The sequence below is a fragment of the Ornithodoros turicata genome, chromosome 4 (genome assembly GCF_037126465.1).
Source record: "Ornithodoros turicata isolate Travis chromosome 4, ASM3712646v1, whole genome shotgun sequence".
Lineage (NCBI taxonomy): Eukaryota > Metazoa > Arthropoda > Arachnida > Ixodida > Argasidae > Ornithodoros > Ornithodoros turicata.
Genome location: NC_088204.1, coordinates 35,279,020 through 35,305,683, shown reverse-complemented (window position 1 = coordinate 35,305,683; position 26,664 = coordinate 35,279,020). Strand labels below are relative to the sequence as shown.

Sequence of the window (26,664 nt, the reverse complement as noted above, 5' to 3'; positions counted from 1 at the left end):
CATCTGTTGAGGTCATGCTCCCCGCAAACCCATGCGACACACTGCACAGCAAGGCTGACAGGCTATTCAGGTGCCTGCATCCGTGGATAAGGCATCAGTTGAGAACAAAGTGTTCCGAAACAAGAAACAGGTGGCATGGATGGTTGTGAAAGAGAGGGGTCCCGGTGGCGTGGTCCGATTTGTGGTTCTGCATAACTATTATTAGCTTGCTCATAATTGCGAAATTTTTGGATCCAGTTATTGGATATACATCTGCATGTGATTTGTAGCATGTTGAAGTATGCTATTGATCGGCATGCTTAACGTCGCTTCAGGGCGGTAGGATTGGGGGGGGGGGGGGGTTCGAAAAGTTAATTTGTCCCTAATTAATTGTACGTTGATTCTGTTTAAATATGACGTCACGAAGTTAGAAATAATAACGGCAGGAAACTTTTACAAGGGATCTGATTGAGATTTTATTGCTCATCCTCACACACAAAACAGCTGCCAGTGTTAAGCATCAGCTGACTACCTGCAACGCGTGGCCTTTCAGATCGTGTTTCTTAATTCGGCATTCTAAATTCTAACTCAGAATCAGGTCCGTGCCGGATAAAGCGTATATGCTGTAAATAAATGCTGTCTTCATCGAACCTGCACTAACCCTGCACTTTAAAATAACCACGCCCGAACATGCCCGGAACCAGGGTAGAGTAACGGACGCATTTTTGTTACCGTTTCCATTTTCGTTACTGCTATATTTTCGTTTCCGTTACCCGTTTCTAATACCACCCTTTCAGCTTTGTTTCCGTTACGTTTCTGTTACTGGTTCCCGTATTGGAACCGCTGTTACAGAGCTGCGGGAGGACAGACCGTCCAGCTCTGTCGGCACCCTGTGTTGCCCAAGCGCTGCTTCGGTGTCACGCGTACACACTACACAAGTAATTTTACGCCGTTGGGATGTGCAGTCTTCAGTCACTCTGAGTCCAGCAACTCGAGATGGGCGTGACCTTCATCCAGTGTCGCATTCATAGCCGGACGCTCTCAGTAGTAAATAATACTGCCATAGCCACGATGAAATGAAAAAGAAGTAAAATAATATATAAAAATCGTATGCTTTCATCCTCATGCTATGGTGGAGTATAGTGCGTGGAGTCTATGTTGTGTAAGTCTCAAGTGTTAATGTCATGGAGTTATGAGGACTGGAGCGAGTAGGTAAGCAAGGAATGCACCCTCGAGATAGAGATTGCCCTTTGTTTCCATGCTCTCGTGTAGTATTTAGAGCATTGCAGGGAATGGAGACGTCAAAATACAAAATAAAATGAAAAGTCACTCGCATGTCATCGCACAACACGAATAGCCATCACCCGAATTCAATACCGGACGATAATTTTCGTTTCCGTTTCCATTTCCGGTAATGGAGGACCGTGGTATGCGTTTCCGTTATCGCTACCATCTCCAATTTCGGTAATATACGGTTTCTCTTTCCGTTACCATTACCGTTAGCTTTCCTGCCCGGAATTGCTGCTGACCTTGTGTAGATCCATTGACCATCGTGGGATCTACACCACAATTGACACTACATCGTCATTTGTGCAGTTCCTACCATGTTCATACATATTTTGAGCGAATTTTCGGTTCAAGGCAAAGACGTTTACAAAATATTGCTTACATTAATGGTGTATGTGATAGAAAGCAACGTAGGAGAGAATGCTTGCAACGTACGCTTTCTTTCTTTCACAAATCATGTCTCGAGTTAGGAGGCTCATGGTGTGGAGCCACGGATGATATGTATGTGCACTATGCACATACATAGAGTGGACCGTAAATATCCATGAGGGAGGTCGAATGCACGAGATCCGCAAGCGATATCACCAAGCCTCAAAGCCGTTGTAGTTATTCAGGGAAATACTTGTGGGTTTTGTTGGACATGTCCTGTGCCATATGAATCAGCTTATGGGAATGGTACACAAACTAACCAATACGCACACCAGGAGAACCGCAACTTTAACCCTTCTTTGCTAACTAACAAAAAAAAAACAAGAGAAAGAAAAAAAACCACAGAATCCACTACCACCATATAAATGCGTTGTACTATGTGCACTTTGTTACAGAACCGACAGCATGACGAATGTCGAATACCGTGCAGAAGTCAAGAGCTCGGCGGACGAGATCGATATGACTTTGGTACTGCGAAAGCTGTGGATGGAACCAACTGCACTGTTTCTGGCAACAAGGTGAGTATGGCACTGAAGCATTCGCGGTTTGACTGATCCCTGGTGTCTTGTGTTAGTAATTTATAAGCACTCACGAGATTCACTTCTTTAGTAGTAGTGGCAGCCGTGCCACACCAATATTACGTTACAGCGATAAAGGTTCGGCGATATATTTCTTGATATTTATAAGGCATAGCTTCCGCGACGTCCTTCCCAGCAGGCATTACAGAGCACAACTAAAAATGTTATACGGTCCCCCTATAACCTCACCTGGTCAAAATTGAGGCGGATGTTTTACATTCGTGACGATACGACAGTTCAATGATTTGTGAATACCATTAGGGTTTGTTTTACTGACACATTAACCAGGTGCGGGATCGCAGAGTTGCAGTTGTCATCATCGTGAGTCTCTACGTGTGTCTCTGGCAGTAAACGTAATGAGGTAGATTGTGTTAAATTTTTGGATGTGTACTTAGACTTCTCCCTGACCTGGTTTCCAAATGTTACTTCTGTGAGAAAGAAAATTTCACAGGGCCTATTCGCATTATCTCGTTTAAAATGCGCTGTCCCCCTTAGTGTGCTGTTGTCTGTCTATTATGCACTAATTCACAGTCATCTTTCTTATGGTTTAGAAGCACATGGCATTACATATAAATCTAATTTGGAACCTTTACTGTTACTACAAAAGAAAGCACTGCGGATCGTACTAGGTATCTAACCATCTGAATCTGTTTCCTTTGCTTTTAGTTTTCTAGGTGTTAAGGACTTGTTAAGGTATAAGCTCATTCACAATGTGATATCTTCATCGTTAATTAAAGTTAATTATTGTGATAGACCTTATGAGTCCAGATCATCTAACCTATGTATTAAATTACTCCAACCTCTGCTAAATTTTGGAATATTTACATTTAAATACTATGCAGGAAAAAACGGGAATACTCTTCCATTAGAAATACGCAAAATCGCAACTTTCTTCGTTTTCAAAAGTAAGATTTCTCAAATGTTATGGGCGGATTGTTAGTTTACTAGTTTTCTTTTTCCTTTGTGTGTGTATATGTGTACATGCGATTTGTTGGACTTTATATTCTGTTCCACAGCTAAATATGACTTTTCATTGTGTGTCAGTTTGTAGTTTTTAACATGTATCAGCTTGCAGACAAGTATTATATGACTGGAAGGGACCGCGTTACAGGTGCACCTTGCGGTCCTGTTGAAAAACTGTATTTGTTTGACCAATAAATAAAATACCTACCTACCTACGGCAGTGGCGGATCCGGCAGGAGGGGGGGGGGCGGTCCCTAAAAAACGTCAGGTTATACATTGGATCTCCCTCTCTTCCCTCTCCCACTACGCGCTTAGACAATGAACCCCCCCACCCACCCCCGTAGCGGATCCACAATAGTGACGGCCTAGATCCGCCACTAATCCTCGGGATGTATGCGGTGTTTCGTACTCGTAGCACTAAATCTACTGAACTATGCTGGTGGGTTGCTTTTCTAGAAGTTTCGCCTGTGGAAACAGCTACGTGGAAACGCTACAGGGTATGGCAAATCCCCCAGCAGGATACGAGTTTCCTCTTGTGTTGCCGGGGAAGCCCGGCAAAATTTGAACCTACTGATGGACATTCGGTATTTGCCGCTACACCAAGACCAGTTGTACAGGTCACTTCATGGCAACACGGCCTAGCGCTCGGAAATTGCTAGGTCGGTGCCCGAGCTGGATCACGTGACCGCTGCCACCCGAACATGAATGCCAAGAATCTAGCGGTTTTAGTCGCTTAGGGGCATCGCAGTCGCTCGTCTTCGGGTTTCGCCGTTTCGTAACCCATGTGAACTTCAACGTGTGGGCCAATGAGGGCCCTCGCCAACCTCACGGTGTGGACGGACGATACCGTATATAGTTGGATAATCCCCTGCCCGGTCGCTTCGAGTCCGGGCGTGAAACTGCTAGCTGGCAAATTCCATACGCTCGGAAACCGCCCCCAGGACACACGAGATTTCTACATTTTGACCAAGTGAACGCGATTGCTCAGAATCTGTCAACAAAATCTGCCAGGAAATGACCACGCGCATTCAGTAGTTGAAGGAAAAGGAACCCTAGACAAGGAATGAGAACAAACACGACACGTTCTCCTTCCTTTTCTAGGGTTCCTTTTCCTTCGCCATGTACCGGCCCGCCTGAGCCCTTGCTCTTCTATCGTAGCTTTCCTTGCATATGTCTCTTTCTTGGCGTATACCTACCGCAGGTTTTCTCTCGTAGGGTTTCTTGGGCTGTTCTTGCAGACCACTTGGTGGGTGGTATTATGGGCGCGTAGGGGGTAGAGCACTGCACAGCATTAGATGGGCAAGTGTCATCACAATGTTTTCCTCGCCTCACCTCACAGCACCGTATTTCTGAACAATTTTCCTCACCTCACCTCAATCTATATCCAGAAGATGCTGTCTCAGCTCACCTCGGCTCACCTCGAATTCCTTTTAGGACTAGTTCCGCAACATTTTACAGAACACCTTTTGCTCGCCTCACCTATCCTCATTTGTTGGGGGGAAATTCCCTCACCTCACTTCCCCATTTTTCTGAAGAATTTTCCTCACCTCACTTCAACCTTCTTTCCAAAGTGTGCTCCTCACTTCATCTCACCTTATTTTAAAATACCTTCACCTCATCTCATGTCAACCTACCTGTTTCATAATTTTTTGCCTCGACTAACCTTAACCTCTCCCTTAATAAGTTTTCACGTTACAATTGCTCTTCTATTAGGAGTGGGTAGGTGTATCTAATGTGTCGTAGTGGGCTTTTTACTGCTTCGGTGGTTGATTCCTGACCAGAGGGTACCCCCTATTAAATACTCGCTATAACGATTCATTACCTTGCTTGCTTCATCCCTCTCTCATCAAGTATCCACTACACTACATGTACTACTACATGTACTACATGTACAATCAGTAAAAATTGGACATTATGTACTGGGTAGAGAAGTTGCACAAACCGAGCATTTTTTAGCTGTTTCTGTTTTTCATACTGGCAAAATAAGGATTGGTTTTATCGAGTACCTCTCAAGCGAGATTGATGATGAAGCTGCGAAGGTCGCTTTCAGGATGCGTGTGCAGCTATACTTTTAATTTTCTGTTACATCATGCATTTTTGTCTGTTATGACGTTATATATTACCGAGCAATATTACTTAAATAGCAGATGTATTCATTTGTAGTCGGAATTCGAGGACCTTGCCTTCAATTACCTTGTTTTGAAGGGAGGTGAGCTGTACCGGCTACTATTGACTTGTGTTTCGACTTACTAATCTATATAACTTATAGTTTGACTGATTATTTAATTTTGAAATTAGCTTATGAAGCACACAAAAACTGTATTGACAATATGCCGTTTTATCAGGTAAACAAATGTCGCGAAATAACTTCACATTTTGCTAATTGCCCATGTTCAAAAATAATTATACTTTAATTTAAATTAATCTATCATCATGGAGCTTTCTCGTTTTGTGTATTTTATGTTCTCTTGAGCTAATCTCTTTCTGTTATAGCTAGCCATAGGACTATGTTCTATGGACTACGTTCACCGTGCTCGTGAACGTGGGGAATAAATCTTCTTCCTCTTTGTTGGGAATGGACGTCTCTACCTGGACGAGAATAGAACATTTGGCGACGAGGGTAATCGAACCCAATCTGCAAGGCAATTCGAAATTCTTGCGCAAGGAATCACAGGAGATCATGTGCAGCACCAGTTGAAGCAAAGGCAGCAAGTATTTCTTGGCAATACTGAAGTGCTGATAACAACGTGATCGTTATTCGAAGCCTCGGTTATTTAGACACTTGCGGAAGGAGCGACGCTCCAGATAGTAGAACTGATTCACTGTGGCGCAAGCTCATCCTTCCACGAAACTGGGTACCATGGCAGAATATAATCCCGAGACGGATAGCATTCATTCGTACTTCGAACGTTTTGAGCTGAGTTGCAGAATTAAAATTCCGGAATTGGAATGATTCTGGAATGATGCCCCGTTTTTAGCGCACCGGAACGGAATGGGAATGGAGTTAAGTCACAAGCTGTTCGGAATGGAATTTGAATGGAATTAGACCTGTTTGGGGCCGGAATGAAATGGCCAGCGAATGGTGTTAAATTGCTGGCCTCCAGCACGCTGGGTATTGAGCGGCGGCCACTCAAAGTAAGTGTCTGGCAACCATTCAACCGAAGGTCATCTATAGGGACCGTGCGACACCTAAAGGGGGCGCGCTGCTCCGTCGCGACAGCGCCGCCAGTAGCGGTCTTGGACGTATCCGACGTGATACCACGCCACCCGTTCTATGCATTCTCAAGTGGAACCGTAGCTTGCGTGGCGACCGCCGTAATTAGAAGGGCTAATTTTCGAAGTGCAAATAATGTGGAACCTTTCTGGGGCGCGAACGAAGAGAATGGAGACAAACTGCACAGAAGCAACCACCGTATTTATAATGCATCCAACAGTACGGAAGGAAAACAGCCACTCGCGTATGCCCGCTCAAAACACCTGATACGTCGAGACGATGGTTATTTGACTCCTCACAAAAGGGCTTGCTAGCGAAGGCTATATACGTGTATTCCTCTGACTCCAGCCATTTGTAATATCATGTTTTTGACTGAGTCTTGTATTCCTTTCGTCGTCTTTGCACACACATAGCTTCGTCATTGAAATTTACATCGTGCGTCCGTTTTATCCATACAACTAAACACGTGGGGTCACAACTTATTGTCTGAACTTGTACTGCAGTTTTTCCAGTATCTTCAGATACAATAACTCTAAAGAGATCCTCTAAGAAGGAAGTATATGAGTTTTTACCTCGGCTACCGCCGTATGCTTGCTGGATGGCAGCTGTGAAATGGTCGGTGAGTAAATACTAAACCTTTTGGACAACGTAGAACTTCTGTTCTCACTGTGAGACTCGTCATACCGGGAGGAATATCGGCTCTGGGTACTGGTGATGAAACACCTCAATCATTATCTCGAAATAGGTTGCCGTTTGGTCGGTGCATTTGACGGTGATACAGTATATCCAGCGGCGTTTCACCGTCACGAAAGTGGCAACTGTAAATCATTGATCATTTTGCAGGTCCTCATTCAGTTTCATTGAAACTAGAACAAAAGAAATAGAATATATTCGCTCATGTTGTGCACACCTCATGCAATGGCCGAACGCGCGTCACAAACGCTATTTGCTGCGAGTCTAGTGACCTCGGTGGTGTTGGAAGCGTAGAAATCACGAGAAATTAAGCATCTGGTCCCTAATGAAGAGTTCTTTTAGGTGCTGGCACAGTTAGCGATGCTGTGGCAAAAAAAAGATACCCGCACTTCACATGTAAACAAAGCTGGCTACCCGGCGGCTATCACGCAAGGTACACTCTAAATCGTTTCACACCTTTAAAGGTGTAAAATAGGTGTATTAACAAAGATCACACCCCTTTCACACCCTACAACTTTGTTTTGGAAGTTCCTGAGGGTGTAACAATGGTGTAGTGCACCCTCAGGTGAACTATGGTGATAGGTGTGTCGCCTGGGTGCATAAAGGGAGTGTGTTTATTTTCCCTCACATGAACAAAAGTAAATATATACAACAACAGGGAACGGGAAGCTACATTACAAAAGTGCATGGCGTGGATTTACAACACGTCTACCGTCTGATAATGTATGCAGATTTAGAAGATCCGTTGAGATAGTGCTTAAATTTCTTAAAACACGTTGCTCCTCATTGCAAGACAGAACAAATACATGACAGTCCTCATCATACTCAACTGCACTTAATGTTTGTATGAGAAAAATGGTATCAGAGTTAATAACATATATGCCTGCAATCTCAACAAACACGGGTAAGTCCTCCTAGGATGATTCTTTGGCAACAACACAGCCAACAGCAAATGTGTGATCATTATCAACTGCACTTTCCACATAGACTATAGATTCTGCTTGAATGTCACGGTTATGAATGTAACTCTGAATTGCTCCTCGGGCATGTTGAAGTAGTATCTCCTCGGAACCATCAGTAGATGTGGCATTTCTGATGAAGGGCTGCGACCACACATACATTTGATAAAATTCATGTCTTCTTGCTAATGAAAGGGTTATGTTCTTAAAATTTCGAGTTTTTCTAGTAACATCTTTAAAATGCTAGTGTTTCCCTTCGAAACGCATACACCATACAGCTAGGAGAGGACCAAACACCCTGATGAGTCGCGGATAATGAACAATGTAATGCATTTTACAGGGGTTAGATATTTGTGGGTACAACACTGCAAAGCCTTGAAGAAACGAATAAGTGCAACGTTCTAAGTAATGAACATGCATATGGGGGAGGTACCTGCTCATGAGAAGGTCTACAATTTCACGAAAAGCTATATACAGCTGCCATGCTTCATTGCTATGCTCAGCTGCTGTGCCATACATGGCTGTCTGTTTGTCGGCTGTGCATGTTTACACATATATTTAATCACCTTGATGTGCATACATATATGGACCTCAATATTCAATATGCTGGTAATTGTGAATACACAGTTACCAGCATATTGCCACGAACCCAGCAGTTTTATTCGGCGTTACACCCTTTACACCCCAATTGCCATGAGGGTGTTAAAATACACCTTAAAAGGTGTGCGCCATGAACATTTTGATTTACACCCTTCAAGGTGTAAAACGATTTAGAGTGCACTTTCTCCGGAGGCCGCATCGCGGCGCCATCAGTTTGTCGCACAGTCCCTATAGTTCCGGATTACAACGCAAGAAAAACTTCCGCACTTCGGACGCTGTACGTGCAGGCAATCTTGCTCGTAAACAGGGAAAGGGAACTGAAACGGTAGCAGAAACAGAAACGGTATTATACCGGAAATATAGCAGGTAACGGTAACAGAAACGGAAACGGATATCGCACAGTTAGAATACCTGAAACAGAAACGGAAACGACAATAATTTACGGTAATGATTCGGGTACCGCTTGACCCGAATTATTGCAATTCTTCACAATATCGTGTAGATAAATTTATGAAATAAACCTCAATGAAGCAAACTAAAATTAACTGAAGAAGTAAAACTGAACTATCAAACTGAAGCATATAAGTAAGTAGTATACAGTAAATAGAAGAAGCATAGTTCTTATACGCTTATTGTGACCTGGAAGTTGCAAGCTCGTTTATGGTCAAGAGATCCAACCGGTCAAGAGATCCAACCAGTCAAGAGATCCAACGAGACGAGAGATCCAACAGGTCACGTGACATGCGAGTCTAGAGTTCTAAAGGTTCCAAAGGCCTCGAGGTATCAGTTAGAACGGAATGCTCAAAGACGGTTTTAACGCTAGTTCATTGCCCTTTATTGTCGATATTCATATTTCCTGGGCTTTTCCTTGACCTTGTACAATGGCCGGTAGATGAAGTGAATCCTTGAGGGAACTGCTACTGAGAACGAGAGTGACGGGTGTAAAAGCAGGATCAGCAGAACGCGGGGCTGGAATGAACCAAAATTGGGATTCACGGGGTCCCGTTTGTTCACACTGGTTGCAAAATACTAAGTGAGGGCTCCAGCGCCACGTCATTGCCTTTATTGTCACTTTTGCGTATTTTCTGTGTCGTCTAATCATACAGTACCGCAGCAAGCGAATGCCGAACGCGGTGTTCGAGTTCTCGTTCAAGTTCGCAAATAAAAACCCAAGCATCAACGCAAGAACCCAAGCGACAGCGAAAGGGACGTAACGCAACGGAAATGCAAAGAGCGAAAAAAAAAATCAAGTCAAGAGCTGAAGCGAGTCAGAAGGTCCAACCTGGTCAAGAGATCCATTGGGTCAAGGGATCCACTGTTGGATCTTTTGACTCGATGGCTCTCTTGACTCGTTGAACGTAGAGGGATTAAGTTTGTCACGGTTTCAATGGTCTTTTTTTTTTTTAAGAAAAAAAAGAAGGTAAACAAAAAGCTGGAGGTGGGGCGGTACCGAAAACCGAAACGGAAACCTAACGGAAATGAAAGCAACAATCTGGTAACCGAAACTGAAACAGAAACAAATAAGGGCCAGTAATGGAGGTGGTAACGGAAACGAAAAATATTTCGTTACCTTTCCCTGCTCGTAAACGCTCGTCGCGGCGCTGGTTCTTGATTTAAGATGTTAATGTTGGAAACAGAGGAACATAAAATTCATCAAAATAAAGCAGTATACGATTTTTTGAGCGTTGGCTGTTCTTGGGATATCTAGTATCCCGTTACATGTTTCTTTTTTCTTTTTTTTTGGCACTGATCAGTGCACCAGTTAATAACTTATAGTGCATCACTTTAGCCCCGGAGTGGAAATGGGAATGTCCGTTTCTTGGGTGGAATGGGAATGAGCCTCGTCTCTTCATTCTGAGGAATTAAAAGGAATGGAATTTTGACTCGCGACCACTCCTCGGAATGGAATTGGATGAATCGGCCCATTCTGCAACACTGGTTTTGAGAATTATGTCGACATGAGTAAAGTTCCAGAAGGAAAGAAGCTCCAACTGCTTCTCAACGTAATAGGAGGACATGCTTACGAAGAGGTCAAGAAAATTGCTGTACTGGACCTGCCAACGCAGAAGACGTACGACGATATCAAAAGGCTCCTACAGAGTCACTTCAGTCCACCGCGCTCAGTCATTGCTGAACGTTGTCGTTTCAATCGTCGAGAGCAGCTGCCAGATGAGAGTGTCAAAGACTTCATCGTCGAGCTCAAACATCTGGCCAGGGAGTGCGACTTCGCTACATTGCTAAATGATGCCCTAGGGGATCGACTGGTCGCAGGACTGCGGGACGAAGAGACTCAACGAGTTTTATTCGGAACTGAAAAGCTCACGTTTGAAATGGCGTGCAAAACACCACTGGAGAAAGAGCTTGCAGCAAAACAAACGCGGCAGATGCACGTTACGAACGGAAAGGAGGGTAGTGTGAACGCTGTCAGCAGCGGAAAGACAAGCGGCAATGTATCGACGACGAAAAGGATAACGACGGCTTGTGAACAAAGAAATGAAGACGAAACGACTAAATGTCGGCACTGCGGAAAGAAGCACCGGGCAGATAAGTGTTTGTACAAGAATCACACATGCCAATCCTGTCACAAAAAGGGTCGTTTGCAAGCAGTCTGTGAGAAGAACAGGAAGGTCAAATATGTTGACACCACGGACGATGAGTCAGGTGACTTAAGCTGCTACACAGTTTATTACTCAAAGACGAGGTCACCTGGATACCGCGTGAACATGAGAATCGAAGGCAAGACTGTTCCCATGATGATAGACACCGGGACAGCAGTAACCCTAATGCCAAAAGTCCTCTATCGATGGTACTTTCCTCATGTTCAGTGCCGCAGGGATCGAGGAGCTTCAGTTGGATTGGAAAAGTGTATATAGAGTGTCAGCAGAAGAACTAAAAGAGTGAAGACTAGAAAGGCTGCGCAAGAAGTATCCAGAAGCGTTCAGGACCACACCAGGCGAACTGAAGGACTTCAAGGCACACATCCTCGTTAGGGCGGGCGCTGAGCCTGTGTTTGCAAAAGCACGGCCAATACCGTTTGCTCTGATTGATCAAGTAGCAAAAGAACTGGAGAAACTGGAAGCACATGGAATAGTGAAAAAAAGAGTCACAAAAAGGTGATTGGGCTACGCCACTTGTTGTCAGGCTGTCGAATCGAAACGTTTTTCGTTCCGGTTCTATCATAAACGGTCCGGTACCGGTTCTGCTCCGGAGCAAAAAAATAGCGGTTCATACCGGTTTTAACCGGTTCCGCTTCTGGTGGGCATATTTATTCCCAGAAAAGAAAAATCAATGTTGCAAAATGTAAACCCGTTTATTCCGCATACATGGTATTTAATATTAATAGCTGGGAAATTGGTAGCTCCTGGTTCCTGTAGGTGACAGTCTGTTCAAATAGTCTTTCTCCTTTCTTGAAGCTCTTGATACAGACGGACTTGTTTGTTGTGATGTCATACGTAAAGTACTTTCTTCCTGGATTGGTGCGATCGCGTCCCATCCGAATGCCTGTTGCTGCTTCCTCGCCAGCAAGCACTATCGCACGAGTACGACGCAAATCGAGGAACACCTTCACTCACAGTCACAAACGCGCTCGACGGTTCCGTTTTCTTTTCTTTGTGTCCTGTCCACAAAAGAGGCGCCACTTCGCACGCGCTTGCCTTGTGCATACGTAAATGTATTCAACTTCACTGCTCTCAAACAAGGGACACGTTGCGTGACATTACCGACAGAGAAGCCGTTTCGCAGCCTCCTTGGGTCGCTGTTTAGTTGAGAAGAGTTTGGGCAGATGAAATTAAAACGAACACTACGCCACATTGGTAGAGAGTCACAACAGGTCATATGTGCATCTAAATCATTGTGCGCGAACGATAAAACGTTACAAAGGGAGCCTAAGGGTCATAGCATACCGACATACATTGCACCGTAACCGCAACCCTGGTATCCATGACATGACTTCAGAACACACGACGACAGTTTCATTCGCCTACTCGTCGTCCAACCGGCGAAGTTTATTCTTGGACCGAAAACCGTTAAATTAATGTTTCGGTTTCCCTCCTGAGCGAAAAAAACGTATACGGTTTCGATTCCGTTCCCGTTCGCACCAAAATAGCGTTTTTTTTTTTTCAGTTTTCGGTTCCGGTTTTCGGTTCTATCCGACACCCTGCTTGTTGTGGTTCCGAAGAGAGGAGGAGCGGGGTTACGACTCTGCGGGGACCACAAGGTCACTGTCAATCCTGTGCTAAAGACGGACCACTATCCCTTGCCCCTGCCGGAAGAGTTGTATTCTTTTCTGGCAGGTGGAAAGGTGTTCTGCGTCCTCGATTTGTCCCAGGCGTACCAGCAAGTTCCACTTGATGAGGAAAGGAAGCCTTGCTTACGGTGAACACACACCTTGGTCTATTCCAATTTCAAGGGCTTCCGTTTGGCGTTTCCAGTGTCCCGGCTATATTTCAGTCACTCATGGATAACATCTTGAGGGGCATTTCCAGAGTTGGATGCTACATTACCGACGTCATCATCGCTGGAGAAAATGTGGATGGATGTCAACGAACTGTCGAAAGGGCCCTGCAGCGACTAGCACAGTACAACATGACAGTGAAGGAACAGAAATGTGAGTTCTTCAAGGACTCGGTGATATATTGCCACGAATCATCTTCGAGAAACTTCCAGGGCAGGCACGAAACGGTACATCTCATCCCGGCGCATGCTGAAGAAGAAGAAAGAAGCTTTCAGACACATCGCCTGCTCTCTGGCAAACGCAGGGGCTGTTTCTAGACTTTTCGGCGCGACGCTTAAATGCTTGTGCGCTCCAGGCTGCCGCATTCATTCTTTGAACTCAGTTGTGTTCAGAGAGCTATCACTCTTGTGCTTTTGCTAGTTTAACAAACCGTTTGCTGTTTATTGGACGACTCGCCGGTCCATTTTGCTTCGTGACAATATCTTAGACACAAGGTGACCCCTGGTGAAACGAAGTCTGTGATACCTTCACTAACCTTGCATTGCGAAAAAGCAATACAGAATAAAACATGCCCAGGTGAACTGACGATCTTCGTGACGGCTTAATACGTAAAGGTTACTATATGAAAAAAAAAAAAACAGCACAAACAGCTGACGTGAATGTGAAGAAGTGCGTAGGGAAGCTACCGCGTAAGTACTACGCCACCCCCACTGAAGCAGGGAATGTCGGAAGCGCCATCAGTGCTCCTGCGGCAAACATGTGAAACCGAAAAGCCGGTGCTTTTGCGGGGGTCTAGTGGTCCTGGTCCCTCTCTTATTAAGGTTGTGGTCCGGATAAAGCACTGGTGCAGAGTTCTGGCTTTTCTGCACGACTACATAGCAAGTCGCCGCAAAGCACCAAGTGCGTGATGGAATTTATCGTATTCGCGGGTTGTCTCATAAGGCCTCCTTCTATGTTCCTGACATCTATGTAGCCGTATGACGGTACCTGTCGTATGTAGATACTCATTGTGATGAGTCTGCACTGTTTGCGAGAAGGATCATTCGGGACAGGTGCACGGCTAGCTTCAATACGTATTTCACCGGTACTAGTCAAGTGGAAGCTAACTAAATCAGGGGCACTGACGGGCACTGAGGAGCACGGATGTTTGGATAACATACAACGCAGAACGCTGCACATGACAATCGATCTGGCTGCCGTCAGAAGCTGCTGTTCCCACCGTGTTTCATTTTAGAGTGCAGAATGAAAGTAAACAGCAAAGTGAACAACAATTGTTTAGATTTTTCATAACGAGCTACCGCACCCAGACAAGGAAGGAACGAAAACGACAGGGACAGACACTAAACTTTCAACGACTGACCTTTTTTGGAAAACAAGATAATCGAATAATGAACACCAACCACACACCGCCGCCTGCGAACGTAACATTCCATTCCTTATTCCATTCCGCGCGAATTCCCTATCAGTCAGTGATATCGACGGGTGACTTGTTCACTTCAGTTGTGTGTAGCCTCCATTACTTATCTGTTGATTGCGTTTGTTGTCTTATATAAAGCATCCGGTCCTTCAAAGGCAGGTTAACATCCGGAACTCGATGTGTGATCCCTCACAGTGACGGTAATGCTTCCCTGCAAGTGGTCTGTGCTCTTTTAGTGTGATGTTTAAGCATCGGCCTCTTTGGCCGATATAAGCTCGTCCACAAGAAAGCCTTATAATGTACTTTACTCGAAATGCACTGGCTACATCTCTATATACATGTTGAGTGGGACATTCCTTTCTTTCGGATGATTTCGGCTATCAGGGTCCTAATTTTGTTTTGCGTACTGATGTTTAGTAGACTCTTGACCGAGGTACCCACCTGTCCCAGCAAACCAGATACATCCAGCAAATATCCGTAAGATATCTCGCCCGGGACGTTTGGATATCCAGTGGAGTTTGCCACAGATCCGTTTTACATCCATGCGATATCCCAGTGACTACCATTTCTGCCATGTTTGTAGATCCACTGAAAGTCCCTGCGACGTCTGTGATGGATACTTGGATATATACGGGAGATTATGAATATCGTACATATTTTGCTTTTAACAATTTTGTGCATCAGTTTGTAGAGTGCGTAGAGACCACTGCAACTGTGTTCCAGCAAATAATATTTATTGTGTGTTTTAACCCAGTTGATACTATTGGGAACGAAAACATTACCTAAGCCTAACAGGATTCATCACAGTACAGCAACACCGTGGGACACGCCAGCATAAGTGCCGAACCCTGCGTACCTCACATGGACCACTTGGGAAAACCCGCAGAAACCTCTATTTGCGAGCTGGTTGGAACATATACTGAAATACAGATCGTTACACACACGTTCGTTAGGGGTAGCCTGGTGTAAAGCATTTGTAACGGTGACGAGGATGTATCTTCGCAATTCCTCTGTTCCTGCATCAACCCGCAGTATACCCAACAACATTTCTGACATCCCTTCCTATCAACTACTGTGTTTTTAATTCAAGTTACCATCTCTATAAGGACAAACAAATATTTCCTGGATCTCCCATAGACATCCCTAGGATCTGCAGGCTGCTTGTCATGGGGCATTCAAACATCCAGAGCGCGATATCCTTCCAACATACCAGGGACATCTGTTGTTTACTGGAGTAAGCCCAAAAGGCAATGAAATTGTGCGATATCCCATAGATATCCTATGGATGTCGAGATAATCAGGACGTTCGCGACCTTGTAGGGATGTCCCATGGATATTAATGGTTTGCTGGGGTGCTGTGGGGTATCCCGCACTATTCTCTCCCTATCTGGCTGCGAAAACTTTCTTTCATCATTACTTTCTTAGGCACTTGAGGCTTTGTATGTATTTGTCCTATCTATGTGTTCCAGCCTCAGAACATCAATTATCATCATGTTCAACAGATGCGTCGGTACCGTCGTATGAATGTGTTTGGTGGAGGGAAAAAATGTAAGAGTGACTTTTGCTATTTTTCCCCATACACTTCGAGTAGCCGTGCCAAGAATAATAACAACAATAAATGATGGAAAAGTGATGATGACATGGGATGTTTCCCCGTGGTGACGGTGCCACAAAAAAAAGAAAAAGAAAATAAATTAATCCACGAGACACCAAAGAGTAGTATGAGCTTAGAAACGATCGTTTTGTGGTAAGGAAGATAAATGGGTGAAAAATGAAAGATCTGATGTTCTGAGGCTGGAACAACATAGAAGGGACAAATACATACAAAGCCCCAATTTGCCTAAGAAATTAACTATGAAAGTCGCTGAGAAGGCGTGTTAGCTTAGCTCAATTGGTAGAGCCCTGGACCGGCAATACAGAAGATGTGGGCTCGAGTCCTACAGCTGGCGAACCTTTTCAGTGACTTTCATCTTTCACCGTTAATTTCTTGGGTGAAAAAATACCTGAACTCGGGGCAAGCTCGAAAAAACTACAAATCTAACTTCACATGTAAAAAGAAAGGTGGACAATGGTGAAAAAGTATGCGGCAAGTGTTAGAACAAATTGTCATGTCCGTGGTACAAACTGAGCAAATTTTAGAAAAGTATAATATTGTATCGACGAGAAAACAATTTTTAAACTCTGCTATCCAGAGGAGTCAGGATGTACGTGACAGATCTCGCTTCATCGCATCACATCCTTTTGTTGTCGTCTGCTACTTGGAAGTGAGCATTAGAACGCGATTTCGGAAGCTATGGAAGCCGGAACAAGAAGATACAATACCAAAATTGTACCATTTAGCAAATGACACTGAGGAAGGCGAGATTTTCTTTGAGATGCTCGAAGAATTCACAGTGGTGGCTGGCAGGTGTCTAATCAGTGCTGTGCTTGATTTCGCAGTGACGCACACAAAAATTGACGATGAAATACCGCCTAGCGCTTTACTTGCTAGTGCTTGGTTTACTATAAGTTGAACTACAGGGTTCTCAAACATAACATAACCCATAATTTCCGAATGTAGATAAAGCTTGACTGAATGCAACCTTTTGCGACTGCAAGTTTGTTTCTGCGCAAAGCTCTCTAATCGAGTGACCTCCTCGAATTGCAGACGATATCGTGAAGAACTTAATCAGTTGAATGGGCTGCCGCGAAGAAGCCGAGCGCGAAGTCTGTCGAGCAGTCCCTGACCCCCCTCGGACACCAAAGATCAAAAATTATTTTTTCCTAAAAAAATATGCTTTTCTAAAAGTTTGTTCCATGCACATGCCGCATATTTTCGTGCTGTCGACCATTTTGTTCGTATATATTAGATAAAATTTGCCCTTTTCAAGTTCGCTCCGAGTTCGCGTTTTTCTTTTTTTCACCCATTTATCTTCCTTGCCGATGAAGGACAATTTCTAAGCTCATCCTACTCTTTCATATCTCGTAGATTATATATATATATATATATATTTTTTTTTCACTGTGAGTCCAAGTGTAGTGGAAAAATAGCAAAAGTTGCCTTTCGATTCGCCTTTCACACACACATGGAGTCACATACTGTGAGTCATGAGAACATTGTAAGTTTTCAGATATGTGGACCAACGCTTCTTGCCTACCGCAACAATACTCGTGATCTCGCCTTGATTTGCACGACACCGTTTGTTTCCTACAGGTGGTCATGAGGCAATTCCGAGTATTTCAAATGTGTATTCTGAGACAAACAGATTTCTAAGGCAGCTAAAACATTCAGCGTATTTTGTTGTTGTGATAATAAATCAGCGTGATTTTGTAAAATAAAATTGATGATGGTCGAGCGTCACCTCTGGGGCGTCTGGCATGGAATGACCATGATTGACTACTGCATAATCAAATCTACAAAGCACTCGGAGAAAGCAGTAATGGAGGTCCAAGACGATCGTGCACCATGGTGACGGAAAATCCCAGTAGCTTTCTCTCTGTTCCTTTCTTCTGAGCTCGTTGCACTCGGGCGCGTTCAAAAGTCATCCAAGCTTTGAGTGGAGTACCGATGCTTTCCTCTCGCCTCTGCTTGAATTTGTCGACAGCCCATATTGATTTAGTTAGTTCATAGCTTGACATGCGTTTAACACAAACGAGATAGTAGACAACTCAGCGAACTGGTGAGGAATGATACGGGAAAATCCTCAGGACCAGAGCCGCGGATATTTCCGACAGAGGTTGTACTTCTTCTGAGCACGCCGTTATGGCTGGCATGGTATAGGGGTAGGTGGGGCAAGATGAGACAGATATTTGCAATTGAATATAGAATTTTTGAATATGGAATAATGCTTCTTTTAATAAAAAAATAAGCTAGCCATAGGCACATTCTCAGAGCTCCTGATCTGTAAATCAGAACTGACGTAGACGCTTCTAAAATAAACACAAGACAAGAAATTGAAAAAAATGCAGACAACGCGTGGAGCAAGGTGAGACAGACCGTGGTAATGAACTATACAAATTAGCTTTCAAAGCCAAACACCCACAGAGCCCCCTTGAGCTCACCGTACACATGATGTGCAATAAAGCCACACAGAACCCGGTGCTATTTCCCTTCACCGTGTTTTGCAAACAAGGCACCGCCGGTCTGATGTGTCGCTGATCGCTCGCTTTTGAGGAAACTGAAAAAAAAAAAAAGATTCCTGGAAGGCAATATGGAAAAAAAAAATAGAGAGGAATCCCTGAGAAACAAGAATAAAGCCACCTGATAGTTGACTTATCAGTTGCTAAATTACATTAAATTTAAATTACATTAAGTTGTCGCGTCTTGTCCCGTGTATATCATCCTATGCATTAATTGTTCTGGTCAACACCGCATAACAAAGAGTTCCCATATATTGCATATATCTAGATGAATGCATAAAAAAATAGGATGTGTACCTACATTGACAGAATAAGCCTGCGACACGCAGCTGCACAGCTGACGAGAAAAGGGATTACAGAAAATCGCGCCTTTTTTGGGGGTCTTTACATGGCAGGCAGAAGTAACTGATTTTTTTTTCCCCTTCGACGCAAACACCAGTCCGGACAATTCTGGCGTGCGATAAAGCGGACATGCAGAGCCACCTATGAGTAAAGTTTCAAGCGCATGGAGCAACGCGTCTCTGCGACACGTGGGGCCCAGCAGGAAATGTCTCACCTTGCCCCTCCTTACCATATAAAGGATTAGGAATGGCGTATTATAGTATTCGTGGTTATTTAAGAGCAGTAGCATCTGCAAATCGAAAAAAAAAAAACACAAGTAGGCTTTTACAACTGAGGTGCAGGGCCAGCGTACTTGTGGCATTTTGTGGGGATACGGAGGTGAGTTATGTAAATGAATGCACCTTTCCAACAGTGCCAACAGAGATAGTTGGTGGATTATGAGAGGAACTGTCGAAGGCTTCAAGTGTGTAGACAAAATGGCGTAAATGCAGGCTAGCTGGTGGATAAATTCCATGATAGGCAAGCCTGAGCGATGGGCAAGACACATAAACAAATGACCTTGCTGGTTTTGAGCCCTTGTGTTTGTGTTTGTTTACGTGTCTTGTCCATCGCTCAGGCTTGCCTATCATGGCTTCAAGTGTGTATGTGTGTGTATTTACAGTGGTGTTATGCAATAGATTAAGAGGGTACTTGCTATGAAAATAATAGCAGCGTTGATATATAATAAACAGGATAACAAGAAGCAAAAAGGAATGGCTGGAGGAGTTTTATTTGTGAGGTGTTCCTGGAGACCGTTTCAGACTTGTTAATGACGAATGTGTGAATAGTATTGGGCTTGTACATTAAATATTACCTTTTGTCACGTTCACTGCGTATGGACCTGAATTTGCTTTCCATTATGCATAGTTTAATGTTCTCGAAATTGTGTCCGGAGACGTTGAAATGCAACTACGTTTGGGGAGTTAGTTGGAGATGTGAGTTCTGTGGTCAGTACGGCGGCTGCTCGTTTCTTGTCCGGCTTCACCAATATATTTTATGGAGCAGTCGCCGTATTCAATGCAGTGCCTGACAGTGGATCTCTTGCATGTCAGCGCCTGGTGAATGACGTAGCTGTAGTTGTTGAGTGCTTTAGTACGTTACTTGGATCAAAAGTACAGTCAGAAATTACACGCACTTCATTGACTATGCATTCACATGCAAGTGCTTCTATGTCATTTAGTGCATTGAATAGGGCGACTGCTCAATGCGATACCTTGGCGAAACCAGACAAAAAATGAACAACCACCTTACCGGACAGGTAATTCACAGTTTCTCCTAACAGCCATTCCAGTTACATGTTTTCCCACACGTCGTGTTCCGATGTGACTTCTATATGTTATATGTTACAGATATGTATACGGGGCGAATGTGTACCTCGCAAGCGAAGCAACAGACGGAGGACCACCACACGCCCTCCACGGACACCGTCACCCCCAGAACGGCAGTGGAAATGGAATGGCCAACAGTGGGTTCTTTAGAAGTACTAACGGGGAATAAATTTGCAAACGCATCGTGATGAGGTCAATCCAATAAGGCCTGAATAAATATTTTTATTTATCTTTCATCTTACTGAGAGCATGCTATCAGTTCTAAGTCTGCAATAAGACTGTGGTTCAACAGAGGAAATGAGGCAAGGCACACAACATATTCACAGGAATGTACTTACAAGAAATGATTTTCTAAAGACGTCAATCAGAACCAATACTACTGGAACTTAACACATCTGACGGCAACTGACATGTTTTGCACACTGCGGGGAGATTATGTAATTTAAGTCGTTTACGCTCACTGCTGCTATCGCCTAGCAGCAACCTCAGAGCACTGCACAGGCTGTAGATTACCCGGAAAGAGCCAGTCCAGCTCGGCCCACGGGCTCGACCAGGCAAGGTCTCCTTTGAGGGCCGGCATCAGGTTTGACTTTGTGGGCCAGGGCAGAGGACGTCGGGTCCAATCATGTGCTACACCTCTGTTCAACTTTTATAGCGCGGTACTCTGTAGTTGACGGCCGGGCAGCTTAAAAATTGCTTGGGATTGACAGGGACCTAGGGCGGGAAACCTAGAAAATTTCTCGGGCACGAAACGGGCTGGGCTAGAAAACGTAGTAATTCTTTAGGCTCGGGGAACACCAGCCAGGTATGAACCCATCGGTTACGGTCCGGGATATGGATGAAGGGCGGTAAGTAAATGGAAGGCAGGGCCGACGCCTAAGAACGCGGCCCTGCGAGTGCTCTAACGTGTTTTAGGTAGATATTTCAATATCGATATGCGAAAGGGTTTTGTTGTAAAACAAGCAGTTTCAAATGTTAGTGGATGGATATAGATTCAGTAACACGGTGCGCTCGCCTGTTGGTCTCACACGAGATTAGTTACCTTAGCTCGATTTGTGTATAACCAATTACGAGTTTCTATTTCTAAAAAAACCTCTACTGCGGCATGTGATGTTGGTAATAATATATGCGAGTGTATTTGATTGCTAGAAGGTCCACTACAGAGTAAAGAGTAAACATTACAATGGCCAGTGAACGTTCCACGATGATAATGGAAGTTTGCATTCCCTATGGCGACCCTGATGAAGCGCTACAATGCATTTTTCATAAGTTTTGGAGTGCATCCGTCACGGTCCCCTAATATTTATTTCGAGTCTAAATGGAGACTTGTGCTTGCCATGGATACCAGCAGAACTGCTGAAAATGGTAGGGAACAAGCATAAGTTGTATCATTGTATCCAAACGAGATGTATTTGTGAAAACGAAGGACAGCAGGACATTCAAAGAATACAAAATGTTCACCATACTGAAGGTGCCTGGGCAATGGCCGGGAGACAGGACACGAAAGCACACCGGTATGCGCTAAATAGATTCACATACCCTGAAAGACGGAGCACAGAGCGAACAGCCAGTCGACACTGCGCGCAAACTACGGACCGGCACGGGAGAAACAGGGTCAAAATAGCATGGAAATAGGCTGTTTAAAAAATCCGCAACATCTTTCCCTGGTGCCAAGACACATTCTGTTACATTGTCATAAAAAGGACTAGTACAGCAAGAATGAAGGTGCTATGCTGTATAACTTTTGTTCCCCATTCGCTTAAAGTTTGGTACATTGCTCCTCTGGGCCTTGGACTTCGTCGTGATATCAACCCCGTATCACAAAATATCATCAACAAAACTTGGCTACTAGGCAACATATGTCGCAGTAATTATGTGATCACCGGTAACTTATCTTACGACCCGAAAGAATAACTCATTGCTGAGAACTACTTTTTGTTTCCGAGGTCAGTGAATGTGACATTAGCGACAAATACAGTATTTATGCGGAGCTATCGTGCCCCCGGCGTTGGGAACTTGGCGCCCCCATCGTCCAGCAGCAGCCGCAGTAGCACCCTCCTGCACTCACGGTTGGGTTGCCACAGGAGGGACACCCCCACGTATAACTGTGCGCGGCTTTCCCGTGTCTGGGGAAAAGGGGATCCTGGCAGTTGAGTGGACTCGGAGGTTGGTTTGGACCCTTCGGGGCCCCTCCGGGAAAACAACACGCTGCTTTGGCCCCTGCTTCCCATAAACGGGTGGTCCTGGAAGGCCCGGCCAGGACTATTCAGCTAGTCGCCATCTCCACTTTCCTTACTTTCCCTTTCATCTCCTCCTCCTCTCTTTCCTTATTCACCCTCTTTGGCGGCAGGGGTCAACCTTGGGCAGTACTTTCAATCTCTCGTTGAAGCTGCACTTGGGTATAGTGCAGAAGGATGTGTTAGTGTGCGGAGCACGGTTGGGTTTCCCTTGGTTGGGGTCGGTGGTGGCCGACACACTTACTGCACTGAATACCACATATTCCTACATGGACAATCAAACTTTCAAAAGACGCGATCGGCCTCCCAAAAGAAGCCGCAACGAAGTACTCAGCATGAATTTCCTTAATGTCACTGAAGAACCCTTTTTCCTAAAGTATCTAATGATACATTCAGAAGACCAAAACTGCCCACTCGAAAAAATTTCTCAATTTCTGACTGCGAAGGCTCTGGAACGGTTAATTGGGAAATCGTATGATGCCAAAAAGGCTGAGAACAGGTGACATCCAGGTTAAAGTTCAAACAAAGCAACAGAGCGCAGCCCTTCAGTCACTAAAGAAAATTGGCGATGCTGCTGTATCTGTTACAGCACATCGCACTCTTAACATTGTAAAGGGCGTGATTTCTGTGGACGAATTGCTCCCATGCTCAGATACTGAAATAGAAGAAGGCTTAAAAGATCAAGGAGTCGTGCTCGCAAAAAGACTTGTAATGCGCAGGGAAGGAAAGGAAATCCCAACTAAACATGTAGTCCTGTCTTTTCAGCTTCATACACTTCCTTCTTCGTTGAAGGCAGGATACATCAACCGCCAAGTAAGAGCATGTGTTCCTAGCCCAAGGCGCTGCTTTAAATGCTAGCACTTTAGACACACACAGCTCGCAAACCTGCAGGGACATGCAACATGCCCAAAATGCACAGAGAAAGAACACGCACCAGAGCCTTGCCAGAACAATGTAACATGTGCAAACTGTCACGGCGAGCACGCCGTCTACTCCAGGTCGTACCCCCGATTTCACGAAGAAAAAGAAATCCTAAAAATAAAGACAGAGCAAAACATCACATATAAAGCAGCTAAGACACAACTGGAATTCCAGAAAAAAGGCACTTTCTCCGAAGTGGTGCGCAGGGGAGTGGCACAACTCGGAGTATCTGCGGAGACTCAGACTCCTGAATCTCCACTCCACACTCCCCAAAGAAAAGAGAGGGCCACGGAAGTGTCCCCTCATGCTGGCCAAACCGCCAGCCCAAACGGGATGGCAACAGCCTCATCAGAGGTTGCTGGGTCCCCTTCTGTTTGGGACGAGATTACAAGCCATCCGTCCCAAGCCATAACAATGGAAGTTGACGACGACGACCGAACAGTCGTCGCCACACAACAGAAGTCGTCGTCGAGTCTTACAGCTGGTTCTTCTCACGATAAGCACAAGCGGGAGAAGTCAGGTGGTAGAGGTAGAGGAAAGCATAAGGAGCAGCAGAAAGTACCCCCACCAAGAATACAGGCTCCATAAAACCATGCAGAGACAACACAAAATCCACATAAAACACACACACTACACAATGCAGGTGTTCATTTCCCTCCTCCTAGTTACCTTAATGAATCCTAGGAATACTCTTCAGTGGAATTGCCGAGGCCTGCTCACAAACATGATGATGTTCACGACCTCTGTGACACACACAAAGCCGCCTGTATTTGCTTGCAGGAAACTTATCTGAACCCCTGTAACCCTAATCCATTCAGACAGTGGAATATGTTTAGGAAGGACCGATCCAACACAGCACGGGCTTCTGGAGGTGTTGCAGTTCTGACACGAAAACACCTTCCTCCAAGGCACCCCATTCCACTAAACACAACACTTGAGGCTGTTGCTATTCAGATTTGTCTCGATAATGTGATAAATGTATGTTCTCTTTATCTTCCACCTTCGATAGCTGTTGAACAGAAACAAATAGAAGATATTTTTGACCAGCTTCCCTCACCGTTCATCCTGCTTGGGGATTTCAATGCACATAACATCTTGTGGGGGAGCCAAAAAACCGATAGTCGTGGGAGAATGTTGGAACGAGTCCTCCTTGCTAGGCCTGTCTGCTTACTAAATACGGGATTGCCAACATATGTAAACTCTACATCAAGGTGTTTTTCCGCAATAGACATCTCATTGTGCAGTACTTCTCTTTTCCACTGCGTGGACTGGAGAGTTGAACAGAATCTCCGAGGTAGCGACCATTTTCCGGTCATTATTAAATTGCATGGTTACACCAACAACATAAAAACACGTCCACCACGGTGGAAATTACAACAGGCAAATTGGGTCATATCTTAAAGAGAAGCAAATTTCTCGTCTTCTGCTTTTCAGGGTTGGAATGTTGAGGAGGCAAATAAGTTGATCACTGATACAATTATAAATGCCGCTGAACAGTCCATTCCGCAATCATCTGGCCGACTCCCCAAGCGCTCCAAGCCTTGGTGGACGAGCGATTGTGGAAGCACACGAAAAGAACAAAACCGGGCGTGGGGTGTCTTTCGACGGCACCCCACTACCACAAACATAATTGCTTTCAGAAGAGCTCGGGCGAAAGTGTAGTGCTACTGAACACTAACGAGACCAGGCAACAACATGGCGGTGGAATTGCCAGGTCAGAGCGAGAGCGAGAGCTCGGGCTGACCGACGCAAGGCTATTTATTATTCGCGCCTTGATGTGATGGCGCTGGCAATGCCGCCACAGGGCCTCCCCACTAGCCAAGCGCTGGAAGCTGGCGAATAGAAACGAGCTTGGGAGCCCAAGTGACTTGTCGGGGCGGTCTGAGTCGGGGAGACGGTGGGGGAAGAGCAGCCGGAGTAGTGAGCGGACAGCTTGCCGTGGGGGGTGAGTCGTGGTGTAGCTCCACGGAGAAGGAGGGCGGCAACGGTGGTACACCGTCGACGTATGCCGGCTTAAGCCGTTCTAAGGCAACAGTGTCCTCGCGGCCGTTCAGCTGAATGGTGTAAAAGTTGGGTGAACGGCGCAGCACGAGGTGAGGGCCTGTGTAGGGCGGTTGCAGGGGCTTCCGTACAGCGTCACAGCGCACAAAGACGTGTGTGCAGGAGGCAATGTCGGGATGCTGGAAGGCCGAGGGCACACGCGAGGGCCGAGATGTTGCTGGACGAAGGGCGGCCATAGTACGGCGGAGCCGCGAAACGTATTCAGCTGGTGAGAGAGCAGTGCTGCCTGGCAACGGGCAAATAAGATCTCCGGGGAGGCGTAGGGACGTGCCGTATACCATCTCGGCGACGGCGCAGCTCATGTCAGATTTGAAGGTGGAACGGATCCCCAGGAGCGCGAGCGGTAAGACTTCTGGCCAGGCTGTTGCAGGAGCAGCCCGGAGGGCTTGAGCTGTCGGTGGAAGCGCTCAACGAGGCCGTTTGACGCCGGGTGGTAGGCAGTTGTTCGAATGCGCTTGCAGCCCAGCGTGTTGACGAGTCTAGAGAAGAGGGCGGACTCGAAATGGGGACCTCGGTCTGACGTGATGATAGAGGGTACACCGAAGCGCGACACCCAGGTGTTCAAGAGGGCGGCTGCAACTGTGGATGCAGTGGCGTCGGGTACCGGTACAGCCTCAGGCCAACGGGTGAAGCGGTCAATGGTGGTGAAGATGTAACGATAGCCGGATGATATTGGGAGTGGTCCCGCCAAGTCGATGTGGATATGAGCGAAGCGGCTGTCTGGCGCGGGAAACTGAGAAGGATGAAGGCGGCTGTGCCTGTGAACCTTGGTCCGCTGACACGGACTGCAGGCTTGAACCCAGCGCTTGATGTCCTTTTTCATGAAGGGCCAGACGTAGCGCCGAGAAATGAGTTCTTGAGTTGCGCGTATGCCAGGATGGGATAATGAATGATAGCTCGAGAAGACTTCTCGTGGAAGTGCCGCCGGAACAAATGGGCGGGGTCGACCTTGTGACGTGTCGCACGCGACAGGATATGTAGCGCCTGGCAGGTCGACATCATCTATGGTCAAGGAAGACGACGGGTCACTTCTGAAAGATGCCAG

The 26,664-nt window shown here is 45.5% G+C and overlaps 2 protein-coding genes across 2 annotated transcripts in view; one reads left to right on the top strand and one right to left on the bottom strand.

Moving 5' to 3' along the window:
* LOC135392976 (venom metalloproteinase antarease-like TtrivMP_A) overlaps positions 1-20,636 on the top strand; it is a 91,502-nt gene extending 70,866 nt beyond the window's left edge. Inside the window, exons 13-14 of the mRNA XM_064623593.1 lie at positions 2,091-2,213; positions 20,422-20,636. Of these exons, the coding sequence (XP_064479663.1) occupies positions 2,091-2,213; positions 20,422-20,550 (252 nt within the window). The 3' untranslated portion in view covers positions 20,551-20,636. The remainder of the gene's footprint in view (positions 1-2,090; positions 2,214-20,421) is intronic.
* Positions 20,637-25,372: 4,736 nt separating this feature from the next.
* LOC135392322 (uncharacterized) lies at positions 25,373-25,921 on the bottom strand. Its single transcript, XM_064623037.1, has one exon. It carries the CDS (start codon positions 25,919-25,921, stop codon positions 25,373-25,375), a length of 549 nt encoding a protein of 182 aa, XP_064479107.1.
* Positions 25,922-26,664: the final 743 nt, after the last annotated feature.

Bases quoted from the DNA above. Each gene is read 5' to 3' on its own strand.
- LOC135392322 (XM_064623037.1), bottom strand. From the start codon at position 25,921: ATGAGCTGCGCCGTCGCCGAGATGGTATACGGCACGTCCCTACGCCTC.